The sequence below is a fragment of the Perognathus longimembris genome, chromosome 3 (genome assembly GCF_023159225.1).
Source record: "Perognathus longimembris pacificus isolate PPM17 chromosome 3, ASM2315922v1, whole genome shotgun sequence".
NCBI lineage: Eukaryota > Metazoa > Chordata > Mammalia > Rodentia > Heteromyidae > Perognathus > Perognathus longimembris.
The window spans coordinates 85,212,717-85,225,103 of record NC_063163.1 but is presented as its reverse complement, the minus strand read 5'-3'; the positions used below and the strand labels follow the sequence as shown (position 1 = coordinate 85,225,103).

Sequence of the window (12,387 nt, the reverse complement as noted above, 5' to 3'; positions counted from 1 at the left end):
CAGATGTGGGAGTTTACAGGCAGGCTTTTGGCCTATGATGCATTGGGGCCTTAGACATTCACCATCCAAGTTCTTGTTAAAATTTCCTTCTCTGGGGCTGGGAATATGGCCTAGTGGCAAGAGTGCTTGCCTCCTACACATAAAGCTCTCGGTTCGATTCCCCAGCACCACATATATGGAAAACGGCCAGAAGGGGTGCTGTGGCTCAGGTGGCAGAGTGCTAGCCTTGAGCAGGAAAATTTCCTTCTCTGTTCCCTAAGAATCCCGTAAGAAGTGACTGAACCAGAAACACCACCATTTTATGTTATCAAACAAAGAGTTGTTGGGGCTGGGCATGGTGGTTCGTTGCTGTAATCCCAACGCTCAGAAAGCTGCTGGAGTCATTTGAAGAGAAGATGGCCTCTTCCCAATTGAGTGCCTCTGTGGAACCAGTGGCCCAGCTATAGGTAGATGCTGAAGGGGTGGGCGAGGCAGAGGTGGTTGCTTGCTGCTCTCCCTTCACTTTGAGCTTTGGGTGTTCATTAAGAAACTGCTGGCTCAGCCCTGGCTGGGGGCTCAGGGCTTACTGGGGAAGAAATAAACATGTCCTCTGTCCTCATGGGGCAACCTGTGATTGGGCATGGCTGCACATGGCCCAGGGGCCGAGTGGGTGAGTGAGAAGGTGGGATGGGGCTGTGGGCGCGAAAGGATGGGCAAGTGCAGAGGCCACAAGTGCCCTGTTTGAGAGCATGAGAATCTGTAAGGGCCACCTCTTGCAGGGCCCAGTCAGAATCTAGGACTTTGCTGAAAGTATAGTATTTTCCTTTGGCTGAAAGTAAATTTCCTAGTTCTGAATATGAACCTCTGAAGGCTGGCTTGGGCTAAGCATTTTACATGTACTAATTTATTTCCCTTATACCACAGTGGTATAGGTTGTTAATTTCTAAGCATGGCAGGAAACCCAGAGCCCTAATGGAAATTTTGATAAATTTAACTATGCCAAGATGACCTTCTATGGAAAAAACAAAAACAAAAAAAACCCCAAACCCACAGTAAAACCACGAGGAAAAAGCTAAAGCTAAGACAAATATTTGCCGTGCTTATAACAAAAGATGAAAGAGCTTTTCGGTTATGTTGCGTTCCTACAAACTAATAAAGAAAAAAGAAAAAGGAAATAAGCATTGCTGAACTGACAACTCAGAAAGGAAAAATAAGTAGTTTGAGAACATGGAAGGTGTCTTTCTTACAAAGAAACACAACCTGAGATGCTACCATTTTCCATTAATCAGATAGACACAGATGATGAAGTTTGATAATGTATGCAGTATTGGCAAAAGTGAGGGAGAATAGGACTTTACCTGCTATTTGTGTTTTCTTTTCTTTTCTTTTTTTCCAGTCCTGGGCCTTGGACTCAGGGCCTGAGCACTGTCCCTGGCTTCTTTTTGCTCAAGGCTAGCACTCTGCCACTTGAGCCACAGCGCCACTTCTGGCTGTTTTCTGTATATGTGGTGCTAGGGAATTGAACCCAGGGCTTCATGTATATGAGGCAAGCATTCTTGCCACTAGGCCATACTCCCCAGCCCTATTTGTGTTGTCTTTTGAGGGCAGTTTGGCAATATTTGTCAAAAGGGTAGGAGCTGCAGGGCTAGTTCAGTGATTGAATGCTTACCTAGTATAGCCAATTCCTTGGGTTCCATTCTAGGCACCTTTTTTTCCTCCCCAACAAAGAGTGTTTTAAAGCTGGGTGTGAGGGCACATGCCTGTAGTCCTAGTACTTGGAGACCGAAGCAGGAGAATCACTTAAGATCAAGAGTTTAAGACCAGAGTTCGGCCGGGCCAACACTTGGATTGGCACGAGGGTTTGGAAGGGCTCTGCTTCTGGGCGTTTCACCGGGCTGACAGGACGCCATGGCCGTCCCGTCTGCGAAGAAGCTGGACTCCTTCAAGTACGGGGACTTTTGGAACTTGGCCAAGAGTCTGGGGCTCCGGGCTAACCTGAAGGCAGACAAGTTGTTAAAATCTTTGAAAGCCCACCTCAAATTGGAAGCAAGGAAAGAAAGTAACAGTCAGGATGAGAAGGAAACTGTGGCATTCTTCTGTGATGAGACTGAGACACCGACGAGCAGTCAGGAACAAGCCGGGAAGGAGCCAGTTGTCCATGTCACCAAAAGGAGGAGACGCAGGCACAAGAGAGGCCATGGGAAGCCTAACTCCCAGCAAGATCATTCTGAGATAAAAATAAGTGATCCTACTACATTCCAGAATGGAGAAAAGCAAGAAAACCAGGATCCCAAAACCACTGCAGAAGTTCCTTCTCAGCCAGACCAGGGCCAAGGAGATGGGAACATGGTTTCCACAGGCCAGAGTGAAATGAAAGATAATGAAGATTTGAAGGAAAAAAAGTCAGAAAAAAAGTCTCGCTTTACAGATGGATTTTCCAGACTTGCAAACAGTAAAAAAAACTGCAGCCACTACTCCAAATTTTAAGAAGCTCCATGAAGCTCATTTTAAGGAAATGGAGTCCATTGATGAATACATTAAGAGAAAACGGAAACATTTTGAAGAACACAACTCATTTAATGAACTGAAGAAGCAGCCTGGCACTAAGGGAAGGGTAGTGACTCCAGTTCCTCCAAGAGGAAGACTCCCTGTGGCCTGCACTCCCACTCAACAGTGCCAGTCTCCAGGCCAGTCCCGCAGCTCTGTGAGGAAGAGCACGGTGTGTCTGAAGGGGTCAGTCAAGTGGACCACGCTCTCAGCAACCAAAGTGAACATCAGGTTTTCAGCTGCTACAAAAGATAACGAGCATAGCGTTCACTGACCAAGACTCCAGCCAGAAAGTCTCTACACGTGTCTCTAGCTGGGATTAACCCCAAAATCCAGGCCATGCTCAGAACACCCAAGTTAAAGAACACCAAGGAGAATTCTGCTTCTGTCATTACTCCATTCAGGTTGACTACGGTGGCAGTGAAGACGCCAGTCTCTGATAAGAAACCAGTATTTGATCTGAAAGCAAGTTTATCTCGTCCCCTCAATTATGAACCACACAAAGGAAAGCTGAAACCATGGGGACAATCTAAAGAATTCTTTCAATGAACGTGCAAGCAGAGTTAGCCTCTATAAGAAATCTTACAAACAACCTCCTCTCCAAACCAGGGAAGAGCAACGGAAAAAAGCAAGAGCAAGAACGAAAGGAGAAGAAAGCAGAGGTGTTGGCTGCTCGAAGGGGCCTCAAGATGGTTAAAAACAACTAATTGTCTGACAGAGTAGCTGGGATTACAGGAGTGAAGCACCATGCTCAGCCTAGAAATATTCTACAACAATAAAAAGAAGCACTAATACAAGCCGGGTGCTGGTGGCTCTCGCCTGTATTTCCTAGCTACTCAGGATCATGATGTGAAGCCAGCCTGAGCAGAAAAGTCCTCAAAAACCAGCAGTGGGTTTGTGGCTCAAAGTGGGAAAACACTAACCATGAGCAAAAGACAAAAAACAAGCTCAGTGGGCTGGGAATATGGCCTAGTGGTAAAGTACTTGCCTCGTATACATGAAGCCCTGGATTTGATTCCCCAGCACCACATATATAGAAACCAGCCAAAAGTGGCACTGTGGCTCAAGAAGTAGAGTGCTAGCCTTGAGCAAAAGAAGCTAAGGGACAGTGCTCAGGCCCTGAGTTCAAGCCCCAGGACTGGCAAAAAGAAAAGCTCAGGGACAGTGCCCAGGCCCTGAGTTCAAGCCCTACAACTGAGGACCCCTTCATAAAAAAGAATGACAACAATGTTATGTGAAGACACTACCATACATTTTGAGTCTAAGAATATGAAATATACAGGTAAGGTATACCTGAGGAGAAGCTTAGCCACCTGAAACTGGGAGTGGGAATGAAGGCTCACATCAAAGATGCATGGAAGAAATACCTTAAAACTTCAGTAATGATTGCAAAATTTAATATGCTGTGTATATTATAGCTCAATGAAACTGTTAAACAAGGCTGGCGATGTGTCTCTTCTTACTTGTGATTTGGGCTTTCTTCAAGTACTTAATGTAACAATGTTTGTCCCCTTTGTCTAACATGGAAGAACTGATCAAATTAAAAAAAAAAAAAAAAAGGAGTTCAAGACCAACTTAGGTTTTGAACCTAATGAGACCCTAGGTCACAAACAAGATATTGCCAGATGCTGATGGCTCACACCTATAATCCTAGTTACTCAAAAGGCTGAGATCTGAGTATCCTGTTTAAAGCCAGACTAGGCAGAAAAGTCTGTGAGACTCTGGAGCCAGAACTGGAGTTGTAACTCAAATGGAAGAACACAAGTCTCTGAGTTCAAGCCCTAGTACTGGCACAAAACTAAAAAACCAAACAACAATAAAAACATCCCCCAACTTCTCACAAAAGAGAGCACTTAGAAATGACACCTGTAATTTTCTGGGAGCAGATCAGCAGTAGATGGTAGGGACCCAGGCTGGGTACTGTGTTTAAAATGCAAGTGCTGAGCCTGCGGCATTTGGTTTACTGAAGGCTAATAATGGGGTAGGCCTTGAGAGAGCACTACAGCAAGGATTTCTCCATTTGCCATAGGAGGAGACAAAATCTTTCCCTTCAGTAACACAGTAATTATAGGCTTAATGACACTTTTGAAATACTACAAGATAGCCATCATTATAATTTAAAAATAATTAGAAACCTATTAGGATTAGGAATAGGGTGTCTACCTGTTAAATCACCCAAGTAGCTGAATAGGAAAAGAGACAAAAAGCAAAAAAAGTTGAAAACAGATTGGCAACTATGAGACTAAACATAAGCTGTTAGTAATAATGGATTAAGAATCCAAATTTTTTACCTAGATGGATTTCCCCCCCCCCCCCCTCCAGTTGTGGGGCTAGAACTCAGGGCCTGGGTGCTATCCCTGAGTCTCTTTGTGCTCAAAGCTAGCTCTCTACCACTTGAGAGCCACAGCTTCACTTCTGGTTTTTGAGTGGTTAATGGAGATAAGAGTCTCATGGGGATTTTCCTGCCTGGGTTGGCTTTGAACTTTGATCCTCTGATCCCAGCCTCTGGATTAGCTAGCATTACAGGCATGAGCTACTGGCACCTGGCTTCGGATGGAATTTAAAAAATTTTAAGTTGGGTTTTGCTTACCAAAGACAAATTGAGAGTAGGGTGCTGTAACCCTAGATACTCAGGAGGCTGATGAGATCGGAGGATTAAGGTTCAAAGCCAGCCTGGACAGGAAAGTCTGTGAGACTCTTATTTCCAGTATACTACTCAGAAAAAGCTGGAAGTGGTGCTGTGGCTCAAGTGGTAGAGTGCTAACTTGAGCAAAAGAAGCTCAGGGACCAAAGCCCAGCCCAGAATCCAAGACCCAAGACTGGCCAAAAAAAAAAAACACACAAAAAACCCCCCAAAAAACAAATTGGAAAAGAAAGAATGACAACAGATAAACATTGGTTACAGGATTTGTGTGACATCACTACCAGATTAAGTACAATTCAAAATAGAGTGTTAATTGGTTGTCAATCCTAAGTACTACAATGGGGGTGGAGGGGTTGGGGGTGGGGTGGGGTGACAAAAAGTATTAAATAATGACTTACTTGGGCTGAGGGCATTGCTCAAGTGGTAGAGCATTTGCCTAGCAAGTTTGAGTTCAATCCCCAGTTTCACAAAACAAAAAAAACCCAAAACATAAAAGAAAAATGCTCAGAAGTCAAGAACGCTTTGTCTCCCATTGCTTTTGTCTTTCCAGGTGGTTTCACCCCAACATTACTGGTGTGGAGGCAGAAAATCTACTGTTGACCAGAGGAGTTGATGGCAGCTTTTTGGCAAGGCCCAGTAAAAGTAACCCTGGAGACTTCACACTTTCTGTTAGGTAAGTTGGAGGGAGAGGAGACTCCTGAACATTGGGAATTCAGGCCACACCTGGCCAGCCATGCTGTAGAGGCACCTTGCAGGACACACACTGGCCTGCCACAGACTCCCTGTTCCCTCTGCAGTGAGAGCACTGAAAACTCAGCCCAAGAGGTGCCATGATGCACATCCTTATGTCTGAACCATGGCAGAAGATGGAGGAGGCAGAGAACACTGGGCCTGGAGCCCTCCAGGGCTGGGTCCTGGCTCCATACTTCTTCACCATGGTTCCTCCACTTTTTCTGTCCCTGCTGTACGTTTCCACCTGGGAAACAGTCTCCCTGAGAGTTTCTTCAGATCACTTTCCCTTGTCAAGAAATAGAAAGTCAGTGAGGAAGCTGTGGTCCCTTTTGTTCCTCTGCCCATATCTTCCCAGAGGAAACCACCATCCAAAGGTTGGCATAGGTCCTTCCTGAGTGTGTTTTTGTGCTGTGTTGGTACCAGGTGTGGACAAGCAGTGTAAGCACTTCAGTGATGACACATGAGCTTTCACACCTTGACTTTCATGCCAGTGCATCTTCACGGCTGTGTAACAGTCAGCTGGTGGCCACATACAAGTTCACTTGCCCTCTTACTTATGAATATTGGAGTGTTTTCAGTTTATTTAAAAACTTATTATTTACTTATTTATTTTTTCTGGGGATTTAACTCAGGGCCTCCCACTTGCTAGCAAGCTCTACTGTTTGAGCAACCCACAAGACCAGGATTTTTTTTTTTTTTTTTTTTTTTGCTGGTCCTGGGGCTTGAACTCTGGGCCTGGGCGCTGTCCCTGAACTCTTGCTCAAGGTTAGCACTCTTCCACTTGAACCACAGTGCCACTTCTGGCTTTTTCTGTGATTAATTGGAAATAAGGGTCTCATGGACTTGTCCTGTCCTGGCTAGCTTTGAACTGTGATCCTCAGATCTCAGCCTCCTGAGTACATAGGATTATAGGTGTGAGCCACCAGCACCCAGCTGGTATTGCTCTTTATTATTTCTTTTTCCTCTTTCCAATGGACTTTTGTAGAAGAAATGGAGCTGTTACCCACATCAAGATTCAGAACACGGGGGACTACTATGACCTATATGGAGGGGAGAAGTTTGCCACCCTGGCTGAGCTGGTTCAGTACTACATGGAGCATCATGGGCAGCTGAAAGAGAAAAATGGAGATGTGATCGAGCTCAAGTACCCACTGAACTGTGCAGATCCTACCTCTGAACGGTCAGTACCTGTGAGTGACCACACGGTCTGCAGCTGTCCTAGGCCATGTGTTGTGCAGCAGTGTTGTGGGGTCTGTGCGACTTTGGCCATGATCTCTTATATAGGATGTAATACTGAGGCTTGAACTCAGGGACTAGACTCTGTCCATGAGCATTTTTAGTAGTTTAGCACTCTATGACTTAAGCCACAGCTCCACTTCTGGCATTTTGGTGGCTAATTGGAGATAAGAGTCTCATAGACTTTCCTACCTGGGCTGGCTTTGAGCCTTGATACTCAGATCTCAGCTTCCTGAATAGCTAGGATTTACAGGTGTGAGCCACTGACATCTGGAAAAGCATCCTTTTCTTGTGGGAGCTCCAGTCAGTGGAACTTACAGGTGCTCTTTGGAGATCTTGTACTATCCTACATACACTGCATATGCTGTGCCTGCTGTAGTTTTAAGATTCACTCATCATTTGTGGGACTTAGGAGAGGAAAACAAACAATGATCAAGATGCCAGAATAGCAGCCAGTCTCTGGGGCTCTGAACAGTTGTTCAGCCATGCCACCAGCAGATGTCATCTTGAGCCCAGAAGTGACAAAGCAGCTAGTGCAGAGGGGCAGCTTTTCCACCTGTCCCTTTAGTGTCATATCCACACATGTGGGAGTGAGCCTGACCTTGCTTACAGGAAATTGAGTAATTTCAGAGATTTCTCCTTGTGTTGGAGCTCAGTAGTTGACAGCTGGGTTTAGCTTATATGCACAATTGCATTGCTTTTTTTTCCCTACAGTCTCTCCCCCTTTCTGACACAGGATAAATCCTGGTTTTCTGTGTTTTATATCTCCTGGTTTGTATGTTTTGTGTCTTTGGCTCCATTTTCTGACTCACATCATTATGTCAGTGGTGTCATGTACTGATGACAATTTGTGTCTAGCTACTACTGTGGCTTCAGACAAGAGCTGTCATTGATTTGGCATGATTTGTTTTTATATTTAACTCTTTCAGTTGAGTGTGGATGGATACATTCTGTTCCTTTAGTGATTAGCCATTAGCATTGCTGCTGTGATGTGCTTGCTTCCTTTTGAGGAGCTTGAGTATGACTGTCAGGATGGTTTCCATGTTGCTTAGAGCAGTATTGTCTCAAGTCTGTCTTTGGACAACCTTGGATGGCTTTAATCCGTGTTCTGACATGCTGGTTTAAAATGCAACTTTCCTGGGCCCCATTCAGACTTAAATGCATGTCATATCTGCTCCAGGTGGGGTGGGGGGGGGGTCACAGGAATGTATACTTATAGCAAAATCCTTTATTGCTGCCTCAAGTTTTATGTGCATTTGAAGATTGAAATGACAACTCAGTAAATATTCAAGACATTGATAGCAAATGGGAGGCTGGTAAAGTAAGTATAGATAGGAAATAGGGAAAAATGTGAAATGCTTGCATTTGTTAGGAAGGTTCTTTTTGTCTAGTGCCACAATAAGACCAAATATTTATCATAATTTTTTTTGTTTGTTTCTATCATGTATCTTCTCAGATCTCATCCTGCTGTGTAGCTAGAATTACAGTCACTGCTGCCTGGCTCATTTTTGTTTTTAAAAATTTAGGTGGTTTCATGGTCACCTCTCTGGAAAAGAAGCAGAGAAACTGCTGACTGAGAAAGGAAAGCATGGCAGCTTTCTTGTACGGGAGAGCCAGAGCCACCCCGGGGATTTTGTTCTCTCCGTGCGCACCGGTGACGACAAGGGAGAGAGCAATGATGGCAAGTCTAAAGTGACCCATGTCATGATTCGCTGCCAGGTGAGTACCAGGTGACCTGCGGGACTGGTGAGATGTCACCTGCTCAGGGAAGGCGGAGCCATCACATCCAAAGTCAGCTTCTTTGCTTATTCAGTCCAGGCCTTGTTTCATCATTCTGAAACTTGTAGTTTTTATTTTCAGTGTATTCTGGCAGATTAACTTAGATCCGAGCAGAGGAGTTGCCCTCTGCCCTACAGGATCTGATCTTAAGACCAAACAGTAGTCAGTAATATTCTACTGTGATCACACACACACAGACACACACACACAGACACACACACACACACACACACACACACTTACCCTGTCTTCATTATTCCTCTGTTGTCATTTCCATATATTGAAGACTGGGAATGGAGAAAACCAGTGATTTAACATAAAGGTGATAAGCATCATCATTTTTGTCCTGAAAGGAGCTGAAATATGACGTTGGTGGAGGAGAACGGTTCGATTCTTTGACAGATCTGGTGGAGCATTATAAGAAGAATCCTATGGTGGAGACGTTGGGCACAGTTCTACAACTCAAACAGGTTGGAAAACTGAAAGTCCTGCTCTCCTCAGAGTTTAAAAATACTGATAGGGGGGCTGGGGATATGGCCTAGTGGCAAGAGTGCTTGCCTAGTGTACATGAAGCTCTGGGTTCGATTCCCCAGCACCACATATATAGAAAATGGCCAGAAGTGGTGCTGTGGCTCAAGTGGCAGAATGCTAGCCAGACGAGCAAAAAGAAGCCAGCGACAGTGCTCAGGCCCTGAGTCCAAGGCCCAGGACTGGCAAAAAAAAAAAAAAAAAATACTAATAGGGGCTGGCAATGTGGCTTAGTGGTAGAGTGCTTGCGTCGCATACATGAAGCCCTGGGTTTGATTCCCCAGCACCACATATATAGAAAAAGCCAGAAGTGCCACTGTGGCTCAAGAGGTAGAGTGCTAGCTTTGAGCAAAACAAGCCAGGGACAGTGCTCAGGCCCTGAGTTCAAGCCCCAGAACTGGCAAAAAAAAAAAAAATACTGATAGTTTCTATACATGCAGAATGTATCAGTCATCTTTCCACCCATGATGGGACACCTGAAAGTATCTGTTTTGTAAGGGGGGGGGGGGACTTTGGCTCATAGTTTCAGAGGCTTCAGTTTTTTAGCCTTGTCATGGTGGGCCTGAGGTAGGCACAGTCGTGGTGGGAGCATGTGGAGGAGGAACCTGCTCACCTCTTGATGGCACATGGGTCTAGAAGACAGGAAGGGGCTGGTTTCCAGTGACCCAACTTCCCTTCACCAGACCCCATGTACTAAAGGCTACTCCCCTTCCTAGCGGCACCACAGGCTGGAGACCAAGTGTTTGACATGTGGGCCCCTGGGGGATATTTAAGATCTGTATTATAATGCAGAAGAGGGGGATGAGTGTCAAACTCCACATACATCATCCATCTTCAGTTAGGACTTAACTCAGAACTCCTTCCTTCTTCCCTCCCTCCCTCCCTCCCTCCCTCCCTCCCTCCCTCCCTCCCTTCCTTCTTTGCTATCTCTTTTTCTCTTTTTCCTTTTCTTTCTTCTCCTCTTCTTCCTTTGATCAGGGTCATGTTGTGTAGCTCAGACTGGTCTGGAACTTGTGATTATCTTACTTCTGTCTCCTAAGTACTAGGGTTAAAGGTGTTTTGTGTGTTACAACAGCTGGTTTCAAATTTTTTTTTTTATTACTTTCTTCAGTGTCTACCACCTGTGGTGTTTGGAAACAAATTCTAGGTGTTAGGTGTTATATTATTTCTCTGTGTGTGTGTGTGTGTGTCTATATATAGATATAGACACACACATACATAAGCATATATAGTTACATACACACATACATAAAACACCTTACAAAATTGTGGGTTTTTTGGAGGGGAGGGGAGATTTAGCTCAGATCCTTGCACATGCTAAAATTCCTATAAAGAGGTTTTGCACAAGTCTTGGCCTACTCATTTACTTGTGTACTACTTAATTACCCTTGGTTTTCTGAGACAGGATCCAACTCAAGCCTGACTTGGATTTGCTGTGTAGCTCAAGCTGGTCTCAACCTCTCTATCCTCCTGCTTCAGCACCCCAAATGCTGGTACTACAGATGTGATTCACCACATCTTGCTAGATTTCTTTTTTCCAGTACTGGAACTTGAACTGAGAATCTTATATACTTGCTTGCTTTTTCACTCAAGGCTGGTGCTCTACTATTTGAACTATACCTCTATTCCTGGGCTGGCTTGCAACCATGACACTCAGATCTCAACCTTCTGAGGAGCTAGAATTATAGGCATAAGCTGCTGGTGCCTGGCGTGGCTAGGTTTTCTTTTTTTTTTTTTTAATTTAATTTATTTATTAATTGAACACAAATTTTTTTGACAAGGTGTTGTGCAAAAAGGGTACAGTTACATAGTAGGGGAGTGTGTACATTTCTTGTGATATCTTATGCCCTGTTTTTCTTTCCCTTCTCTAGGTCAGGTAGACATATATACATTATACAATGTATCAAGAACATATACAGTAGCCACGTGGCCAAGCCCAAGAAAATTCGCCTCGGGCTTTAAATGTAATGTTGATATTAGACAATATGTCGACAGTAGTCTTTTTTTTTTGTGTGTGTGTTTTTTTTTGGCCAGTCCTGGGCCTTGGACTCAGGGCCTGAGCACTGTCCCTGGCTTCTTTTTGCTCAAGGCTAGCACTCTGCCACTTGAGCCACAGCGCCGCTTCTGGCCGTTTTCTGTATATGTGGTGCTGGGGAATCGAACCTAGGGCCTCGTGTATCCGAGGCAGGCACGCTTGCCACTAGGCTATATCCCCAGCCCCGACAGTAGTCTTATATGAACATACATACATAGCTTTTGAGCTATTGTAGTCCACTGAGTGGTCGATTTTTGACCTTTATATGTTGAGTAGTTGTTTGGTTTTAGTTACATACTGTTGGGTCGCTGCCCCAATCCTGTGGGAAATACCATTTGACAAGCAGGTTTTGGTTTCACAGACCCGGTCTTTACTGTCTCTCCGTCTCCCTTTCTTAACAGTCATATATCAGGGGGCTGGGGATATGGCCTAGTGGCAAGAGTGCTCGCCTCGTATATATGAAGCCCTGGGTTTGATTCCCCAGCACCACATATACAGGAAACGGCCAGAAGTGGCGCTGTGGCTCAAGTGGCAGAGTGCTAGCCTTGAGCAAAAAGAAGCCAGGGACAGTGCTCAGGCCCTCAGACCAAGCCCCAGGACTGGCCAAAAAACAACAACAACAACAAAAAAGAACAGTCATATATCAGGGAGATCATGCCCCTTTGTTTTTGTGGCTAGGTTTTCTAAGGCAATATTTTGCCAGATTTTCATCATAGCTCCACCCATGGCTTCCTTTTATTGGCCACATTTGTTTCCTTTGGAGTTTTTGACAATGTGGCATCTCTTAAGTCATGTTGATATGAATTCAAACCCAGGTTTGAATTTGTAACAGGGTGCGTTATTTGTGGAAATGGAAGAAAGATCCAATTCCTGAGAACACAGCAAAGAAGGTGAAACTGCATTTGAA

At 44.7% G+C, this 12,387-nt stretch overlaps 1 protein-coding gene and 1 pseudogene across 2 annotated transcripts in view; both read left to right on the top strand.

Annotated features, from left to right (window-relative positions):
- The window catches only part of Ptpn11 (protein tyrosine phosphatase non-receptor type 11), a 46,072-nt gene that overhangs the window by 11,543 nt on the left and 22,142 nt on the right, over nucleotides 1–12,387 (top strand). For both annotated transcript variants that reach the window (XM_048342913.1, XM_048342912.1), the window contains exons 2-5: nucleotides 5,721–5,843; nucleotides 6,888–7,082; nucleotides 8,665–8,857; nucleotides 9,271–9,387. In XM_048342913.1, coding sequence (XP_048198870.1) covers nucleotides 5,721–5,843; nucleotides 6,888–7,082; nucleotides 8,665–8,857; nucleotides 9,271–9,387 — 628 coding nt within the window. The remainder of the gene's footprint in view (nucleotides 1–5,720; nucleotides 5,844–6,887; nucleotides 7,083–8,664; nucleotides 8,858–9,270; nucleotides 9,388–12,387) is intronic.
- LOC125349101 lies at nucleotides 1,845–3,233 on the top strand (annotated as a pseudogene).